At 37.5% G+C, this 20,386-nt stretch overlaps 1 protein-coding gene across 1 annotated transcript in view; it reads left to right on the top strand.

Moving 5' to 3' along the window:
• Positions 1 to 2,961: 2,961 nt before the first annotated feature.
• The window catches only part of CARS2 (cysteinyl-tRNA synthetase 2, mitochondrial), a 62,911-nt gene continuing 45,486 nt past the window's right edge, over positions 2,962 to 20,386 (top strand). The window contains exons 1-5 of the mRNA XM_036755100.1: positions 2,962 to 3,344; positions 4,260 to 4,310; positions 13,490 to 13,607; positions 19,124 to 19,195; positions 19,347 to 19,452. Coding sequence (XP_036610995.1) covers positions 3,085 to 3,344; positions 4,260 to 4,310; positions 13,490 to 13,607; positions 19,124 to 19,195; positions 19,347 to 19,452 — 607 coding nt within the window. The 5' untranslated portion in view covers positions 2,962 to 3,084. The remainder of the gene's footprint in view (positions 3,345 to 4,259; positions 4,311 to 13,489; positions 13,608 to 19,123; positions 19,196 to 19,346; positions 19,453 to 20,386) is intronic.

The raw sequence follows: 20,386 nt of genomic DNA, 5'->3' as shown, positions 1-20,386 counted from the left end.
TGGTAATGCTAATATGTGGTTTTCTAAGTCAATATGCAGGGATCCTTATGTATGGCTTAGTGACCCCTTTTCTATTTGAGTTTGACACCACTGCATTGGGTCATAGTCATTCTTCAAATGAGTTAAAAAGTCCAAGCAGTTAATTTAATTCAATAAACATTTGTTAAGGCCTGATATGTGCAAGGTATTGTACTTGGTCCTGGAAATACAAAGGCAAAGCAACAGTCCCTGCCCTCAAGAAGCTTATTTAATTTATATTGAAAAGATACAACATTTACACAGATAAAGTACAAGATTAGTTGAGGAGGTTGCCAACATTAACTAGATCTAAACAGGAATAGGTGCTTATAAGAAGTAACTTTGAAGTGGAACCCTGAAGGAAGCTAAGGATTTTAAGAGAGAGGTGAGGAGGGAAGGCATTTTAGGTATGGATATGAAAAATCACAGAGCTGGGAAATGGAATGCTGAGTTGGGGATACAACAAGTAGGCCAGTTTAACACAGAATAATTGTGATAAGACATTTTAAAAGAGTTTAACCTCTCCAAATTATTCAATCATTGAAGGTCTATTTTTGCTTTTGGGTTCCTACTGCGGAAAAAAAGTGTTAAAACTTTTGGGAGAATATTTCTATTACGCTACCAATAGACCTTTTAAATTAAGGCAAAATATGTCATACACATGTAAAAATTTGTTTTAATAAAATCTGAAAATGAAATGCAAAAGTTAAAATAGAATAATTCATCTAAAGCTTAAAATTCCTTAAAACATCTTTATTCTATGCTTTAGTATTTGTTAAAATTTTGTCTGAAAACAAGATGATGAACAATTTGTATATGAAAATATTTACACTACCTTAATAGTCAGCCTGTTTTGCCATCACCAAGAAATGTTTGTGAAGCACCGGTCATTTTAAAAGGCTCTAGTAAAAGGCCCAACTGCTTGCTGCATGCACACTGACATGGCCAGTTTCAGGAAGACAGTAAAATCCATCCTTGATAAAAAATTATTTTCTCTGGCCAATTCATATAAGCCATGTATGAAATTTAGTCTTGTCTTTTCAGAATTTGTGATCAAAGAAAATTCTCTAATTTTTGATTGTTTCAAATGTTCACAGATTGTAAAGATGGTTATTTTTTGTTTCAGTGTATCTGGGTCAGAGTTTTCCTTATAAGTTGTGATTTTACTGACTGTATTTCATTTCACCAGCACAACTGATTAAAGTTATGCAAGATTAATTCAGCAAACATTCAGAAAACATTTACTGGGTGCCTACTCCAGGGAACTGCGAAATTCTAATGAGTATTCAAAGAGTTTACATTCTATAGTACTTAAAATATACTAGAAATGAGAAAATTATACTATATATGAGTACAAAATGTATTACCTATGTATTATACTGAAAGAATTATCAGTGAAATGGAATTAGGAATAACTTAGTGTCTTGCATTAGAGAATCAAATTTTAATATTTACCCAGTGCTACTAATTTAAATTGGGACTTGGTGTTCCAAGTCTTAGCGCACTTTGTTTTCTCATAACACTAAATCTGTCTTTGGATGATGTCTTTTTTTTTCTGGAGAAAGTTGTATAGGAATCAGTGACCTCAGGCATCTTGGCTTTGTTATTTTGACAGGCATTTGGAGAAAATGCCTTATGTCTGTTATACTTTAGCATTCATTTCTGGAACAGTAATATGAGAAAACAACAAAGTTTTTTTTTTTGATGTAGTCTCTCAGAAGTGTCACAATGAGGATAGGCAGTGAGATGTGAAACTTTCTATTTTGGCAGTTGTGGGGAAAGTGATTCTTTGGGAAAGACATTGGTTGTCTTATCCTAGACATAAATAGGAATGAGATGGCTGGAAAACTGCAGGGCATGTGCAGGGTTGTGCTGTCAGGCTGTTCACAGTTTGAGATTTTGAAACAGTTATGAGTCTCTCAGTCTGATGTACATTTCAAAATGATTCCCCCCACCCCCGAAGGTGGGAGGGTGAGGGTTAAGTTTTAAAGTGTCTTAAAATAAATCCAAAACGAAATTTCCTACCGCCCATGCGCGAGAACTGGGCAATTTTTGTACAAGCTTAACATAGTATCTTCGATATTTAATTTGTGGGGGGGGCAGTGGACACTGTGTCTTGTATGTATGTGCTAAAAGCCGCAGTGCTAGGATTTCAGGCTCTTCGTTACCACTTCTATTGTTGGGGCTTCTGCGGGGGGAGCAGAAGTCAATTGCGCCCTGCACGGGGAAAGGGGGCTTTTTCCGCATCTGCCTCGGAAAAACCAACGAACAGACGGGGTCCCGTGCTCTGACGGGCTCGCCTCAGTTACCTCCAGCGCAGCTCCTGGCTAAGCGGGCCCGCGGCCGCAGGGAGCCCCTAGGACATCGGGCAGCCTTCCCGAGATCGAGGGGGCTCCCCAGGCGCTCCCTGGTTCGGTCCGCGCTGCACCGGGGCAGGGCCGCGCACCAACATGCGCTTATTAGGAGAACGTGCCACTTTCTTTGGGGAGGGGTAGACGTGGCCGAATTGGGTGGAGGAAGACGGAGAGGGAGGGTCTGGGATCACTTCAAACCCCACCCCTTTCCGGCGCTCGCGCGGGCTTCTGGGGTTTCCCCCGACCCTGTCCCGGCCCCCAGGGCGCCACAGTTGTAGCTACAGTCGGAGGAAAGGTTGTTCCCTCCCTGCTCTCCTCCGCCTCCCGCCGCACGTCCCCCTCACGTGGCGTCTCGGTGTTTCCGCCCCGCCCCCTTCCTAGTTCTTTCCCTCTACAAGCGGCTGTGAATTTGTAGCCCCGCGGGGCGCACGGCCCGGCGCCTGCGGGGCTGGGGCTGCCCCGGCTCAGGCCTCAAACTTCGCGGCCTGGAGCCCTCCCGACCGGGGCGGCGCTTGGGGCCCGGCCTTGGGCGGGGAAGAATTGGAAGGCCGCCCCAGGGGGCGGGCCGAGGGAGTAGGCGGCAGGTTTTCCTGCCAGCTCCACCCCGGGGCGGCCGTGCGGGGCCTGCGGCGGCGGTGCAGCGGCCGAGTCTCTACGACCCTCGTGCGTTCTCCTCACCCTCCCGCCCCCGGCGTGCGGGACTCGGGGGCCGATGTCGCTGCCGCGGGGGCCACGCCTGACCCCGGCCCTGGGGTGGCTGCGGGTCGCAGGTCGTTGGCTGGCGCTACCCACCCTCGCTGCTCTCGTCCGCCGGAGGCCGACGGGCTGGCTCCACTCGGCCCGCTGCGTGTGTGTAGGCCGCGGCAAGGAGTGGCGGCTGCCCCTCGGCCAAGACACGGGCGTCAAGATCTACAACAGTCTAACCCAAAGGAAAGACCCTTTAATCCTGCCCCGCCCGGAAGCGATCTCCTGGTAGCGCTGGCGATTCGTTACCGGAATTTGGGGTTGCCCCCGAGGGTCGGGGAGGGGTGGGGGCAGGTAGTGGGGGAAGAGCGAACCCACAATTTCCCGGGGGGGGAGTAGACTTATGCATTTATTCTTTTCAAATTTGGGCTTTTAGTAGACGCATTATGTACCATTAAATCGGTTTTATGTTATACTGAATTCGCAGTTTTGTTTTTAATTTGCGATGTGAAATAACTAGGTCAAGTGTCAACAGAAGCAGCATGGTATAGTAGAAAGAATGTGAGAGTTTGGAGTATGAACGAACTTCTTTTCCCCCCTCCTCGCCTGCAGGACAGTCACCGATCTCTCTGTGCCTTAGTTTCCTCCTCTAGAAAATGAGGGAGCTGGATTAAATAGACCTCTGAGGTCTTTTCCTCCTCTTAATACACCATCTTGTGACTTGAGATCAGGGTTTAAATCCTATCTGCTACGTGCTGGTTCAAGGGTAGTTGACCATTTTTGTGTATCATGGGCCCTTTGGCAGTCTGATGAAGCCAATGGACCCCTTAGAGTATTTTAAAATTAAAAAAAAACACATAAAGTTAAAAAGTAAACTAGTTACATTGACATAGATTACGTTTTTAAAAGTTCTTATACCCCAGGTTAATAACTGGTGCTAGTTGTACACATGCAAGTTATTTTTCTTCTTGGGGATTGGGAGAGGTTCACTGTTTTAGTTCCCTCATCTGTAAAAAGGGAGAGATGGGAAGGAAGGAGTTGCACTGAATCTTTCCCAGCTCAAAAATCCTCTGACTCTGTAAGAATTTGTTTTAAAATGTCACTGCATTGTCAAATTAATGGCCATCTTGTAATTATGAATAGATTGTCTTGTTATTAAAAAGCCATTTCAGTCAAAATGATGGATCTTAACTTTGTTCACAGGTATAGTTGTGGACCAACTGTTTATGATCATGCACACCTTGGGCATGCTTGGTGAGTTGTGATACATTGGTCTTTCTGCATTTGTTTTGCATTTGAGAAGACTATCTCTACTTGTAAGAGAAATGACTTTTAAAAAAATAGATTTGTCATTCTCTTAAAATAATTTTAATATGCCCTGGCCAGAATCACTACCTTACATAATGAAGTTATTGTATCAATGTTCACTTTCCCTTGTATCACAATCTGCAGTCTCTAGAGATTTGAATGCATTTTATGAATTGGAAGGAAATGGACAGTTTAAGTATTCTGGCAGTTACTTTAATTTCAGCAGTCTGGGTAAATGTTAAATAATTGGCATAACTGGAGATATTATGGTATTCATTTATTTAAAACACACCTTTTGGATTAATTTGACACATCCCTAATATGTGAAAGTCTTGCGTCTTTAGTAATCCTAACTGGAGTGGTAAAGAAGCTGTCCTAATGGTATTTACGTTTTTTAAGAGTAAATGATTAAAAATGTAAATTTCTGAATCATTTTGTATGAAAATCAGCTTCCTCAAAGTAAATTGGCCAGAATAAACCCCCAAAAGTTGTAGGCATTGAAAATATTTTTATTTGTCCAATGTATGTGACCTATGATGAGAAAGAATGTTTATTTTTTTCCCCTTCACTTAGTCTTCTCTCGTACTCTGTTACTTAAGTACTAATATTAACCTTTTAGTAGTGTTATTTATAGCCTCTAATTGTTTCAGATTCTACTGTTAGTTTAATCAGATGCCTTGATTTCTTCCTGGAATAAGACTTTTGAGGGAATATAATGGAAATGTAAGGTGCTATATTGTAACTAATAAAAGTCTTATAACTGTGTAATACAGAAGGCAGAGGTATTTAATTTCAGTCATTCACTCAGTTAATAAATATTTATGAAGCGCCCAAACAACAACCACATGCCTTTGTGGTAGGCACTATGCTAATTGCTTTAGAAACAAACAAAGGCATAAAATAATCCTTGCCCTTGAGGAGCTAACAATCTAATGATTTTATTGGGTGATGTCAGGTCTTCTGATGACTAGTTACTCACCCTTTTACTTATATTCCCTCACCCCATTTTAAACTATGGTACTAAGAAAGGACTAAGTCTAGAGGAGAAGGTGAAATATTTGGAACTAAGGCTTCCCGGTAGCCTGGATAGCTGATTTCCTTTCCACTTCTAGTATCTCACACTCTAGTTTTAAGGGCCTGAAGGCATTTTAAGAACTGTTGAAGAATTGTTAGTCTGAAATTTACTTCCAGCTTTTAATTAACCATCCCTTTATCTGCTCATACTAAGCCTTCCAGAGTAGGGAGGAAGGAGGAAAGCAGTTTGTACAAAAACTTATTACTCAAAATTTGGCAGGGAGAAATATGTGAAGAAAGAAAATGTGCAACTCTGTGGTCAGTCTCTGCAGCCATTCTGAGAAGTTAGATTTCCCCCACACTTCTAAAGGGGTATTACTCAGAGAAAAAAAATGGATTTTTAAAAATATGCATATATCTGTAGTCTTTGTACTTGGTGGTGGTGGGCTTTTTTGTTTGTTTAATTGAATGGTTTGGTTTGAAGTAAAAAATTATTGTCAGATATCAAGATGCCTGAACTGTTCACTTTACGAATTATATGTCAGATATTTTATGCTAATAGCTACATAAATTGCCTGTTTAATAAGAGGGGGAACTTGACTCTGATAATATCCTAGTCATTTTTTACATTGTCCTTAAAGTTGATTTTGGAGTTGGCTGGTTTCCTATGACCTTCCCTCCTTTACTAAATGAATCCTGTCAGCAAGCAAAAGTATCAAATGCTATGTATAAGTTTAATGTGAAGTATAGGATGTAGTTTCTGGCCCCAGGGAGCTTACAGTCTGGTTGAAATGACTGACTATATGCATTTAAGAAACAATTATATGTTATAGTATTCAGGTACCAATGAGTGGTAGAGACAATACTTGTTATACAAATTTAGGGGAGGTGGGGGAGAAATCTGTCATAGCCTGGCCTGGATCAGGGTTATTTTCATAGAAGACCGGGAATTCGAAGCCTTGGGAACTGGGCCTTGAAGGGTGGGTCAGATTTGGTTAATGTAGAGGAAAGGTAGTTTAGGGAAGGAAGATGTTAGCAACAGTAGAAAGTGTGTTTGATAATAGAGGGTTCTTGCAGAGGATTTTGGAGGGCCTTAATATTCTCAGACTAAGGAATATGTACTGCATACAGGTGATGGGGAGCCATTGAAGATTTTTGAGCAGAGAGTAACAGAAAATCACAGAATTGTAGAATTGAGCAGAACTTTAGAGGTCAGCTTGTCACCTCACTTTACAGATGGGAAAAAGAATGCCAGGGTATATTAAGTGAATTATAAAAGGTCATACATGTGTTGGACCTAGAACCCTGGCTTTCTGATAACCCACTTCAATCTGGTGTTTGTTAGCTTTATACCTTGGGTTAGAATAGTAACTAAGACATCTGTTGTCATTTAAAGACACAAATTAGTCAGTTGGCATTTATTAAATGTCTACTGTGCTAATGCTATAGAGCAATGCTTCATTTTTTATTACACTTTTAAAAATTATTGAGGATCCCAAATGTGGGTTTCATGGGTTATATCTATCAATATTTACCATACTAGAAGTTAAAACTAATAGTTTTAAAAAATACTTATTCATTAAAAAATAATAAACCCACACTACATGGTAACATAAATAACTTTTTTTTATAAAAATAACTTATAAAACAAAAATTTAGCAAGAATGTCATTGTTTTATATATTTTTACAAGTCTTTTTAATGTCTGGCATAATAGGAGACAGCTAGATTCTTATATCTGCTGCATTCAGTCTGTTGTGATGTGTTGTTTTGGTTGAAGTATATAAAGAAAATATGACCGCATGTAGCTATGTAGTTGAAAACGGGAGGAACATTTTAATAAGAAATAGCATTTTAGAATTATGTAAATACATTTGACCTTACAGATCCTCTGAAAGAACTTGGGGACCTTCAGAGGTGTAAAGACCACATTTTTGATAAGTGCTGATAGGGAGATTGATCTAGATTTGGCCTACTGTAGCAGCCTCCCAGACTTCTCTTCCATCAGTCTTCCGCACAATTGCCAAATTAATCTTCCTAAGTCATAGGTCTGATCATAGCTCTTCTACCCCCAAATCCATCACTGATTCCCTATTTTCTCTAAAATAAAAACACTCTCTTTAGTCTGGCATTTAAGACCTGGCACAATCTTGGTGCAAAGCCCCCTTCCAGATATATTTCAAGTTAGTCACTTTCATGTATATTCTGTGTTCTACCTAACCTAGACCTGCCTCAAAGCCTTGACTCCTCATCTTCCCTTCATAGCTCAGCTCAGGTATTCCCTCCTCTATGAAACAAGGCTTCATAATTGAGTGAATTTATTTGTCGTACTGGCCTGGAGCTAGTTGGAGGGGAGCCCAGAGACTCTACCAAAGCAGCACTGCCCCCTGCAGTCCACAATTTAGCAGCATTTTGAATGAAGATAGATTTTTTTTGAAAGCCCTCTCTAACAAAGATAGGCTTTTGCAGCATCTCATTCATGGAAGGGACACTAGAAGTCGTTTATTTAATTCATACTGAAGGGGAATCCTCTATCCAACGTCTCCAACAGGCCACTTGAAGACCTTCAGTGAAGGGAAATCCACTCCTTCCCCAGGCTATCTATTTCAGTTTTAGATTACTTTCAGTGTTGGGACACTTTTCTTACATGGTGCCTATGTTAGTCTTCATCTGTTCTTTGCAGTGAGTTATTACACAGTGATGTGGGTACTCTCTCCAACAATCCAGTTAATAACCCATTTTATCCTGCACTTTTCTTTGAGGTCTGTTATCCTGTATGTCTCTTGGAGTCTTCTAATAACTCCTGCATAAATGGCTCATTCAGCATTCTTGGGGCTTCCCTTTATACCTGTTGATACCATGTGGCTGCCTCATCAGTTATCCTTTGTTCTCCCCATATGAGCAGCATACCTTCCTTTCTTGAAAATACATTTTCCCGATGGCATCCTTTTCATTGTTTGTCATGTACGATTCTTTACTAGTTAAGTGCTTTTGCCTCCTCTGGTCAGCTACATTCAAACACTAACCCTGGGTGAGTCACCTAACCAGTTTTTGCAATGAGAGCACCTAGTTCACAGGGTTCTTGTGAGATAATATTTGTAAAGCATTGAGCATAGTGCTTGATGAGTAGTAGGTGCTGTAGAAATGCTTGTTCTTTCTTCTTCCCTCCCTTTTCCCATTGCTCTTTGGGTAACCCAAGCTTTTTTGTTTTCCAATTCCCACAACTCCCACTGAAAAAAATTAAAAACAAAGCCCTTGTAACAAATACGCGCAGACTATAGAAATAAATTCCTACACTGGCCATGTTTAAAAATAGGTGTCTCATTTTTCGTATTTAGTCTGACAAGAAGGCCAATAGCATATTCATAAATGGTCTTCTGGAATTGCGGTTGATAATTGCTTTGATCAGAGTTCCTAAGTCTTTCGAAGTTTTTCGTTTTGACCCTGTTACCTCCATTTAATTCTTTAAATACTGTGGTATTTTATGACTAAAACTATAGATCACCACTAAAAGAATATCGTTGTTAAAAAAGATGAGCTTCTATTTTAGGGAGAGGGTTGGGGGTCATTCAAAGCGCTGAACATTATTCCAAAGGCAGTCCAATCCATAGTAATCCTTTGATTGAGTTGCTATACTGTAATTCTTTAAAAAATGAAAATCTAGCCTCCAGATTTTTCTTGGTCAAAAAATAAAGGAAGAACATAGTGACTGGTAACAAGATTCTTTTCTGCATCTTTTCCTGGGTGATTGGATTATTATTTGGCAGAACTATGAATGTGGCTTAATTATAGACCACATAGGATTATCTCAAATGTGTAGAATAGTGATTTAAATACCTTGACAGAAATTGGGGGTGGGATGAAATAATCGGGATCCCAGAAGATTGTGAGTATCCTGGGGGTGTCTAACCAGTGCTGTTCCTGTGGTCTGCATCGTCTAAAAAGCAGATTGTGGCGATAGTTGTTTGACTTGTTTTTTTGGTTCCCAGTGATACTTTGCAGAGAAGGGGGATGGGTTTTATTTTTTGAATACTCTGTAAGGATGAGCCTGCTTCTTACTCCTATATTACCTACCTCTCTGGATTGTGAGGAAAGTGCTTTGTAAACCTTAAAGCCCTGTAGAAATGTGAATAGTTGTCATTTATGGAAAGAGGCTCTAATTTCTCTTTGAAGGCTTCCATGAGGTAAAGGTAGTGCATATTAGGGTCTAATCCCCATGTGCTTCAGAAAGGGATATTGTAGGTTCTAATAGATTTTTGTATACATAGGTTTAGATGCCATTTGGCCAGCTCCTCACCTGTAGCTTGGCTTGTTTATTTAAAAAAAAATTATTGATGACTTTTTACCCCATAGCCATTTCTTTATATGATCTCCTCTTCCCTTTCTGCTTCTCTTCCTCCTCCACCCCTGGATCCTCCCTTTTAACAAAGGAAAATTAAGCAAAACCAGTCAGCATAGCTACTTAGCCTGATGGCATGTACAACATTCTGCATCTCTAATCACCTACCTCTGTACTGAGAGGAGTTGTGTTCCATTATCTCTTCTCTGAAACCAAGATCTATTGATCTAGCTTTTTTTTAGTGTTTTTGGTCATATCTTAGTCATCTTGTATAGTTTTCTTCTGGTTCTAATTATTTCACTGTGCTTTAGTTCACATGCGTTTTTCCATGTTTCTCTGAATTCCTCATTTATTATTTCTCGGAGTGTGATAGTATTCTACTACATTGGTTTTGTTTTGGCTAAAACGCTCATCCATCACTTTGTTTCCAGTTTTTTGCTGCCACAGAAGTGCTTTTATGAGTATTTTGGTGTATATGGAATCTTTTCACTTTGTTCTTTGTGGGGCATGTTGTCCCAGAGGTGGAATCGTTAGGTCAAAGTGTGTGAACAGTTTGTGAGTTTTCTCACAGCTGCCCTGCCATCTCCTTCCTTTCTGCCTTTCCAACACTTCATTTCATCGTTTACCATCTTGGCCACTTTGAGGGTGCAGTGCGACTTCACAGGTGTTTAGTTTTGTTTTGATCAGTTATTAATTATTTGTAACATTTTTCATATGGTTTTTGCTAGCTTGTAATTCATTTGAAGATCATTCGTATCTTTTGACTTCTTATCTATTGGAAAATTGCTCTGGTCATATATTTGTGTCAATTCCCTGTAAATGTAAATTATTAATTTTTATCAGAGGTATTTGATTGAAAACATTTTAAATTTGTACTTTCTATTTATCTGGCATATTGATTTTGTTCGTGTAGGAGTTATTATCAAAATTACCTGTTTTTATCTTTTATGACCGTCTTTGGTTTGGTTAATAATTCTTCTCCTACCCCTCACTCTCAACCAGAGTTGTGAAAGATGTCTCCTTCCATACCCCTCTAATTTGTTTATGATGTAACCATTTATGTTTAGATTGAATATCCGTTTCAAGCAAGTTGTGGTATCTGATATGAGATGCTAAACTGTAGATTTTCTGCCAAACTGCTTGTCCAGTTTTATAGGAAGTTCTTTGGTTGAAAGGTTGTGGTGATTTAAGGAATGAGGCAAAATTAGATTTTTTTATCAGTACAAATTAATAGTTTATTATTCTTTCCCCAGTTTAAGTGGCATTAAACTATTGCATTATAGACTTATATTCAGTAAAGAAATCACTGTGTTTGTGCTTTTTCCATAAATGTAATTGCATATCAAATGATAAGTATAAGCTAAATAGCTTTGCAGAGACAGGCTGTGTTTTGATAACTAAGCAGTTATCACCTTATTCTTTAGTGTTTTAGTTATCTTTGTATCTTCCTCCATGCAAAGTCAATGCTTAATAAATGCTTACTGAATGGAGATCAAATAACTACTTGTTTCTTTGACAAATTGACATTTTTATTACTCTTCTTTACATTTAATTTTGTAAGACACCTTCAACCATGTTACACAGTGTTTACAGCTCTGGACCTGAAGTCAGAAAGATCTGAGTTCAAATGTGGCCTCAAACACTTGGTTGTATGACCCTGGACAAGTCACTTAACTTGTATGCCTCAGATTCCTGATCTGTAAAATGAGGAGATAAATAGCAGGGTTGTTGTGATGATAAAATGAATTACTATTTATAAAGCACCTGAAAACTCTAAAATTCTGTACAAATGCTAGCTGTAGTCGTTTTGTTTATTTTTTTTAAACCATATACTGTTTGTTTGAAACTTTGCTTTAGTATCATTCTTTCAAAAAATCAATTATATTATGGTATTCCACTGTCTTCTCAGGCCCACACAAACATGATGTAAGGCCTGGGACTCATCTAATATTTTTTTTTTTGAAGCATGGTTTTTTTGTTTTTTTTTTTTTAGTTTACAACACTCGGTTCTACATAATTTTGAATTCCATTTTTTCTCCCCCCCCCCCCAAGACAGCATGGCATCTGATATATCTTCTACGTATAACTTCTCATTGAACTTATTTACACAGTAGTCAAGTTGTAAAGAAGAATTATGACCAGTGGAATGAATCATGAGAAAGAAGAAACAGAACCAAAAAAAACCCCCAAAACAAAAAAAAAAGAGGAAAAAAAAACAAAGAGAAAAAAAAGGCAAGCATAAAGTGTGCCTCAATCTGCATTCAGACTCCATAGTTCTTCCTCTCGTCTTTGCACCTTGTATTGCTGAGAAGAGCAAAGTCTATCAGTGTTAGTCATCACAGAGTCCATATTATCTGTGGTTGTGTACAATGTTCTCCTAGTTCTGCTCTGCTCGCTCAGCTTTATATTGTGTAGGTTTTTCTAGGTTATTATGAAGTCCGTATCATCCCCATTTCTTATAGCACAATAGTATTCCATTACCTTCATATACCACAGCTTGTTCAGCCATTCCCCAATTGATGGGCATCCCCTTGATTTCCAATTCTCTGCTACTACAAAAAGATGTAGTCATTTTAAAAAGTGTACGGGGTTGGTGTTTTATACATGCACACACAGTACATGTATGTATATTTTAATTGTGTAGTTTTTTTGTATACTTGTCACCTTATATACTACATGTGTAGACAAAATATATTTTGTGTGTACATAAATATGCATAGTCAATCCACATTTACTTAGGTGTAAATATTTATTTTGTAAAATAAGCGTTTGTGGATACTTTTTTGTTAATATTTTTCTGACCCTTTTAATCAGGATGCGTCTTACAGTTTGAAGTTGAGAAAGTTTGTGTGCCTGTTGGCCTAAAAGTAGATCATGCTAACAGAGGCCTTGATGTAATTGTTTGGTATCCACAGACTAGTGTAATTGCTTTAGTGGGAAATCAGACCCAAGAGCTTTTAGATGATTTTTTTTAATAGATGATTTCTTAACTAGATTTTTTTTCCCCACCCTTAAAAGTATACTCAATATATACTCTGAAGTATAGTATAAAGAAATGGCATTTAATTCCCCAGCAGCATAAATATTTTTTAAAAGTTGGTCCTATTTAGCTTTAATAGGAGAGCATTTATATTTATTTTTCTTTTTTCTCTTTGCATTGCAGCAATGAGAAACTGGACAGATGGCATGTAGACTATGGACAAGGCTACTGAAGCTTTCAAACTGGGTAGCTGTTTAATGATATTATTTAAAGAGAATTTCATCTTATAGTGTAGATGTAAACAAGCTTACTAAAAACAAAAGCCAGAAGAAGTGTATTGGGCAGTATCTTTAGAGGTTTATTGTAATGTAGGCTTTAGAGTGGAATCATTCCGGAACCGTCTTTTTTGTTTTACAAACTTAGCCTGAGGCCTTGTCAAGAAGGAATCTCTCTTCCTGAACTCTCAGAACTTTTTTTTCTTGTCTCTTTTATCCCTTTTCAATTTGACCTTCTATTATATAGCTTTTGGTGTACTCATTATCTTCCCCATGAGTGCAGGGAAAAGTTATTTTAGCTTGATATTTCACATAGCACATCTAGCATGTTTCTTCTGCACATTGTGGGCACTCGGTAGATACTTGTTTAATGAATAAATGCCTTGAAGCCTTTTAAACAGAAGATGTATTTAAAAATAAATTTTTTTACGATAATTATTTTAAAGAGTAATAGTAATTACTTTAGTAATTATTTTCTATATAAAAAAGAGGAATTAAATCTTGTTTTCTCTTTTCAGTTCATATGTTCGGTTTGATATAATTAGAAGAATCTTAACCAAGGTTTTTGGATACAACATTGTCATGGTGATGGGGATTACAGATATAGATGATAAAATAATCAAAAGAGCAACTGAGGTAAATATGAAGCAATATTAATTTGATGGCTGAGTATTACGACCTTTCATATATTATTATTTATACTTAGATACTTTTAAAATACTTAATTTATTCGCAGGTGGACTAGCCCTTATAATTTAACAACTAATTTAGAGGCTTGTACTCATTTTTGAATCGTGTCAGAGCAGGCTTGATTATTGGGCAGTAAGATACTTTAATTCTTTTAGGTTCTTTGACTCTATTGATAAATTGGCTATGATATGTTCTTTGGTGCTATAAAAGTTTGAATTTTGCCCCCCAAATGAGTTAATGCTTATCGCACTTGCAGCGGCTTTTAAAAACTATTTTGTCAGTCATTGATTAAGGACATGGATATTACTCATTTTACACTGTTGCTTATTAATTTAAAATAATCTACAGAAGAACCTCAACATCTTTTATATTCTTTGTTTAATTTTTAGTGGGTATTTCCCTGTATATTGTATATGTCATTGAAGGGAAGGAGGATGAGGAGATTATATGATTAGTGGTTGACATGGGAGAGAGTTTCTAGGTAAAAAATATTCTGCAGCTAAGATATTGAAATTAAAAAGGGGTTTTTAAGTTGTCTGGTCCAACCATCTCTCTCAGTCTATAAGGAAGCAGCATGATACAGTGGAAAGAACCCTAGATTGTGAATCGGAGTGCCTGGATTTAAATCCCAGTTCTAAGAGTGTCTAACTTTATGACTTTATGTAAATCCAGAAATCTGTTTGCCCCTCAGTTTCCTGTAAGTTAAAAGGCATGGCAAAGAGATTTGTCTGGATGGAAAGAGATTATAGGAATGAAAAGGTTGAAATAGGTTGAAATGACAAGTTGATTATGAGAGGACTTTGAATTTTAGACCTGAGGAGTGTAGATTTTAATTAGTAGTAGATGATGGGGGAGCACTGCACATTTTCAATCAAGAGAGTAAACTGATGAAAATGTTCTTGTTTGTTTCTTCCCAAGAAGATTCTCTTGGAAACCATATTTCTCTGATTTCTTCTTCATAGTTGACTGAAGGTGTGGTGGAGGTGGGTGGAGCATACAATATATCTTAGAAGGCTGTGGCAGGAATCTAAAAGTGAGTTTAATGACCCAGACATGAGTCTGAAAGGAAGACACATTGAGAATGAAGAATTGACAGGATTTGTTAATGGGGTATAGAGGGCAAAGGAAAGAGAGAAATGAAGCTTTATTATTATGGGTTTGAACCTAGTCTACTAGATGCTGCTGACAGGGATGAAGATGTATTAGGAAAGGGAGTCTGAAAAGGAAGGTGATTTCAGTTAAAAAAAAAACCCAACTTATTTTTAGATATGGAGTATGTTTCAGGAGTGATGCCCTAGAGAGAGACTAGTTTGCAATAGCAACATTGATTTGGAAGTCACAAGTAAAAGACTAGCTCAAGAGGGTGTGTGTATGTGTTTGTACACATGTTTTCATAGTGCTCAAGGGAGACTAGTACCTCTGGTATGAGGGCTGCTGAGCCCTTTTCAAGGCTGCTCATCCCCCTTTGGTGTCCATCTGATTCACTTAACTCTCACCTCTGGCTCCAAGAAGCTGTAGTATGCACAGCAGCCATACCCCAGTAAACCATTTTGGCAGATGGCCTAAACCAGGGTGAGAGTAACCTACTGGCCTCAAACCTTTCAGTGAGTTGAAGGGGAGGTGTCTGTCCCAAGTGTGTAAAGACTTCCCCAAGTGGAATGGGTGGGTGAGGACAATTTATTCCATTGGCCATGAAGGCAGCTGTAACAGGGGCTGTGGAACGCTTAGAGCTTCATTAGCCATTGAAGACACCAAGGTCATCCACTGTATCCTGAGCCATTGCCAGTTGTCCTGACTTTTATTTTGCTGTTAGACTTCAGTGACTGTGGAAGGGAGAGTGAGTTCAATGACTTTAGCAACTCTGCCATACTTAAAATCCAATTTGTGTGAGTCAAAAAATATCACCTGAGCTTCTGTTGGTCTGATCAGCCACAGTTGGACACACTATATACTGTGACCCCCAACATAGTGATGTCATTTTAGTCTTCTTCAAGAATGAAGGACAACCAACCAACATATTTTTACACGTTTACATATATATATATATATATGTATGTGTGTATATGTATATATATACATTTAATAAAAGTTTGTAATCAGGGAACTTCTGCAGAATTAATTATAAGCCTATCAATCTGAAGAATTTAAAATTTTTCGCACACCTGTAAATTTCTGTGGCATTGTTCACTAGGTTATGCCACAACAGCAATGTGAGATTGGTAATATGAATATTGAGGCTTGGAGAGACTAAGTGACTTGCTCATAGTTTTACGCTTTGTGTCAAGAGCTGGGATTTGAATCGAGGTCTCCTGACTCTTAATTCAAAAAGATCTTAACATTATATCATGTTATTTAACTCTATGAGGAGTCTCCTAAAGAAGTGTTGCATTTTTGATGATAAATATGTATCTGTAAGCCAGTGGTAATGATATTCCATCTTTTAGTATTTGTCAAAAAGGCTATTACTTTATCTTACTGCATCCTTTTCTAATGGTGGCAGAATCCTGCATGCCATCTGCTTTGAGATTTGTTTTAAAAATATTTTAAATTGTGATATTACACTTATCTGAATTACTCTTGACATTTAATTTTTGGCATAATTTGGGGATTGTCAGACAAAAAGCAAAGCAGAAGATTCATTAAATGAGTTTGAGATAGAAATTGAGAAACTTGGTTCCTTAGCATATTAACATTTAACTTTTTTGAAAAGTGAAAAATATCTTCTCATGGTTTAAGGCAATTATCTTTTATTCTACTCAGATACCAGTATTTACAAGTACATTGAAGCTGTGATGATAGGGACTGAGGTGCAACATCTGTGAACAATTGTAAACTCCTAAATATTGGAGTCCTGTGTCTGTCACCATTTAGATATTTCTTCATTGGCAGAAATTAGTGTCATATAGCTGATTCTTTAATTTAGCTTCACAAATAAGGGGAGCTGGAATATGACTATCTCAAATAACATAAAGATTATTCTTATATGGTGTTATATTGAAAAATAAAATGTTGGCGCATGATTTAAAGCCTTCCTGTGTTATAGTGGGAGAGGTATACTCTCAAATCATCAAGGACAGATATCAGACTCTTTTTGCTGAGCCAGACCAAAATGTAATTGGGATATGTTTTAACAAAATAAATACAAATATAGTATAGAATAGTAATTTGTGGTTTTCTGAGTTAATATACTGCCTGTAGGGATCTGTTTCTATTTGAGTTTGACACCACTGGAATAGGTGATATTACCAATCAGATCGAGAAATAGTTGGATGACTGGTCTCAGAGTACATTGTTAATGGTTCTTTGGTGGTAGGAGATTTCTTGTGGAATATCCCAAGGGCTCTGCACTTGGCCCTCTCCTGTTTATTTTTGTCAGTGACAAAGATGTAGCTGAGTATGTTCATCACATTTGCAGATGACACAAAGATGAGAGGAATCACTTACATACTGGATGATAAAGTCAGGATCCAAAAGGATCTTGATTGTCTTGATCATTGGGCTGAATGTAATAAGATAACATTTAATAGCAGTAAATGTACAGTCTTGCACTTCAGGAATAACAGTCAAGTATACAATTGGGAACATAGATAGTAGTTGTGAACAAGATCTGGAGGTTTTACTGGATTGAAGTTCATTATGAGACCCAAGTTAGATGTGGCTGCCGGAAAAACTAGTATTGTCTTGGGCTACATTAAAAGGAAAGAGTATAATTTCCAGGAACAGGGAGATGATACTCCCACTGTGTTCTGGATACCACAGTTTAAGAAAGATGTTTATAAATTGGACAATTTTGAAGAGACAGGGATCATGAAGAACCTTGGGTCTATGTCATGTGAGGATTGTTGAAGGACCTGAGCATGCTTAACTTGGAGAAGAAGGCTCAGGAAGCTGTGACAGCTGTCTAAAATCAATCGAAGGGTTATTATCTAGTGGAGAGGGATTAGACTTCTTCAGTTAGGCACTGGAAGGTAGAACCAGGAGCATTGGGAGGAAGCTTGTAGAAGGCCAAGTTAGGCTTGAACTCAGGAAAATTATTCTGACATTTCGAGCGTCCACAAGTAGGATGGGCTGCTTTGAGAGGTGGTCGATTCCTCCTCTTTGCTCATCTTCAAGCAGAAGCTGGTCTGTTGAGTATGTTGGCATGAGTCTTATGTATGATAGACTAGATGGCTGATGATATGTCTTCTAACTCAAATTCTGTGATTCTCAGGCTCATATAGCACTTCACTTTAAATTCCTTGCGCATTTATAAACTGATGACAGAGGGAAGCATCCTAGAAGGAGTGAGAGGAAGGAAAAGACAGCATGGAATTAAACATTACTTCAGATAATACACACACAGATAAGCAAGAACAGGACCTTTTTGCTGTGGAAAACAGTACTCTGCAGGCTGTTTTTATAATCACTTTAACTTAATTTTGTTTTCGTGATTAGTGGTTAAAAATAATATTTGAAACTTTTAAAGTGGCCACTTGGAGGCTTTTTTTCATCTTAATTTGAATGTGTTTTGGACATCTGGGGTATCATCATCATCATCATCATCATTATTAATAGCACCACCTCCAGACAGTGATTAACTTGTTGGGTACCCTTCAGCAAATCAATTCACCTCTTCATTTCCAGTTTTCCTACTGTTTTACCTTTTGAATGTTTAAGTGAATATTTATTTAGTTTTGGCTGTTGTGAGAAGTAGTAAATAAAATATTTGTAAAACTGCTTGCATACACATAGTGGCTTTGGAATTCTAATAATCACGTATGAAATGCTAGCAGGAATCCTGTCTGAATGATTTCTGGTTAGGGTTTTCAATCGAATTTCATTTCTCTTCTTTCTTTGATGGATAATTAAACCGATGTTTTTCCCATTTTAAAAGTATAAATGATTCTTGTAAAATTGAAAATTAACACCCTTTTAGGTAGCTATATAAATTTGTATATTTATAGGCCCTAAAAGTTCTTTTATGGATTTCTTATCCTCTCCCCACCCCTTTTGCCATATTTTAGGTTTGGGGTTTTTTTTTTTTCCCATCTAAGAGTTTAGAAATTTAAGTACTCCTAATTGTAAAAAAATGGTACAGAGAAATAGTTTGATAGTTTGCTTTTTTTGAGAATATAGCAAAATAAACCTTTTTATAGTGCAAAATAAGACACTTATTTGCTTATATTTGTCACTTTTCCTTCTAACCAGAAAACCAGGTCAAGTAAATTTTTATAACCACCAAATGCTTGGTACAGATGTGTCTCTTGCACATATTAGGTCTTTAATGTTTAATAGAATTGAATGTTTTAAAGTAAAATATATTCACTGGATCAAGGGGCTCCTTAAAATAGGGTTAAGAACAATGGAACCTTTTGGCCCAGTTCCTTCTTTGTATTTAAAAAATAGACATATCTTTTATTGGCAGATAGTTGACTATTAACTCTTAATAGCCTCCTATTAATTGATAACCTTCTCTTTTACAGATGGACATTTCACCCTCAGCTCTCGCCCGTCTTTATGAGGAAGATTTTAAACTAGATATGGCTACATTGAAGGTACTGTCACAGTTCATTAAAAACTGGCTACGTGTTTTTTCCCCCACTTTTTATTCTTGGGGTTTCTGTAATAAGCAAAATACAATCACATTGTAAATGACTAAAATTTTCACAAATAGTGTAAACCCAGCCCTTTTCTTCTTTATTTTAGGTTCTTCCACCTACAGTGTATATGAGAGTAACTGACAATATTCCTCATATAATTTCATTTATTGAAGAAATAATTTCTAAGGGGCATGCTTATTCAACTAACAAAGGTAAGATTTATGTGATTGACATCTAGTTGTAATTTGTGTATGACCATAGTACATTTGGTAGGATTTTGAGCAACTTGACAATATATTGTTAATATCATTTATTATTGTTATTGATGTTAGTATTAGCTAGCATTCATATAGCATTTTAAGGTTTGCAGAGTGTTTATAAGTATTTCATTTCATCCTCACAACATCCCCTTCATTACAAATGAGGAGATTGAGGCAGATAGAGTAAGTGTCTCTTCTTTGCTTACACAGTTGATCTGAGACACTCTTGAACTTTGGTCTTTTGGGTTCCAAGTCTTCTGCTCTGTCTACAGTGGCACATATCTATCTTTTTGTCTGTCTTTTTATCTATCTACCTACCTACCTATCTGTATATCTATTTCTGCACAGTAGCAGTTACCAATATCATCAGAGATTACATAAAATATTTTGCTGGACTTTTTGACGTAATTCTCACTTAAAAAACGTTTTGGTCATCTCTAATCATGTTCCATTATAATACAAATAGATTTCTGCCCTTTAAATAAAATTTATTTTAAACTTAATTTATGTAATCATATAAATTTGATGATTGTCCACAATGACTAAGCTTGGTCAAGAGTTCAGAGGGTTTCTGATTCTCTTCTTAGTATCCCAGGAAAGGGGGCTAGTAATTATGGCATTTCATTTTGATCAGCAAGTACTGAAGTGTCTCCCTTGCCCTCTTCTCTGACAGTTTGAATCCTGTACTTCCTTTAAAGCCTACGTTGGCCCTTACCATCACCATTGATCTTTTCCTGACCAACACGAGCACACAATAAACTTTCCTATTTGTAAATATTGAATCAATGACATACAATCCTGCAGTTCATGGTGAACGGTCATGATTTTAATCATCTAGTATCCAAGCTATAAATTGCAAACTCCTGGACCTTGGACCATGTGTTCT

Source organism: Trichosurus vulpecula, chromosome 4 (assembly GCF_011100635.1).
Source record: "Trichosurus vulpecula isolate mTriVul1 chromosome 4, mTriVul1.pri, whole genome shotgun sequence".
Taxonomy (NCBI): Eukaryota; Metazoa; Chordata; class Mammalia; order Diprotodontia; family Phalangeridae; genus Trichosurus; species Trichosurus vulpecula.
Note: the sequence above shows the minus strand (reverse complement) of the source record. Positions and strands in the feature narration are given on the sequence as shown.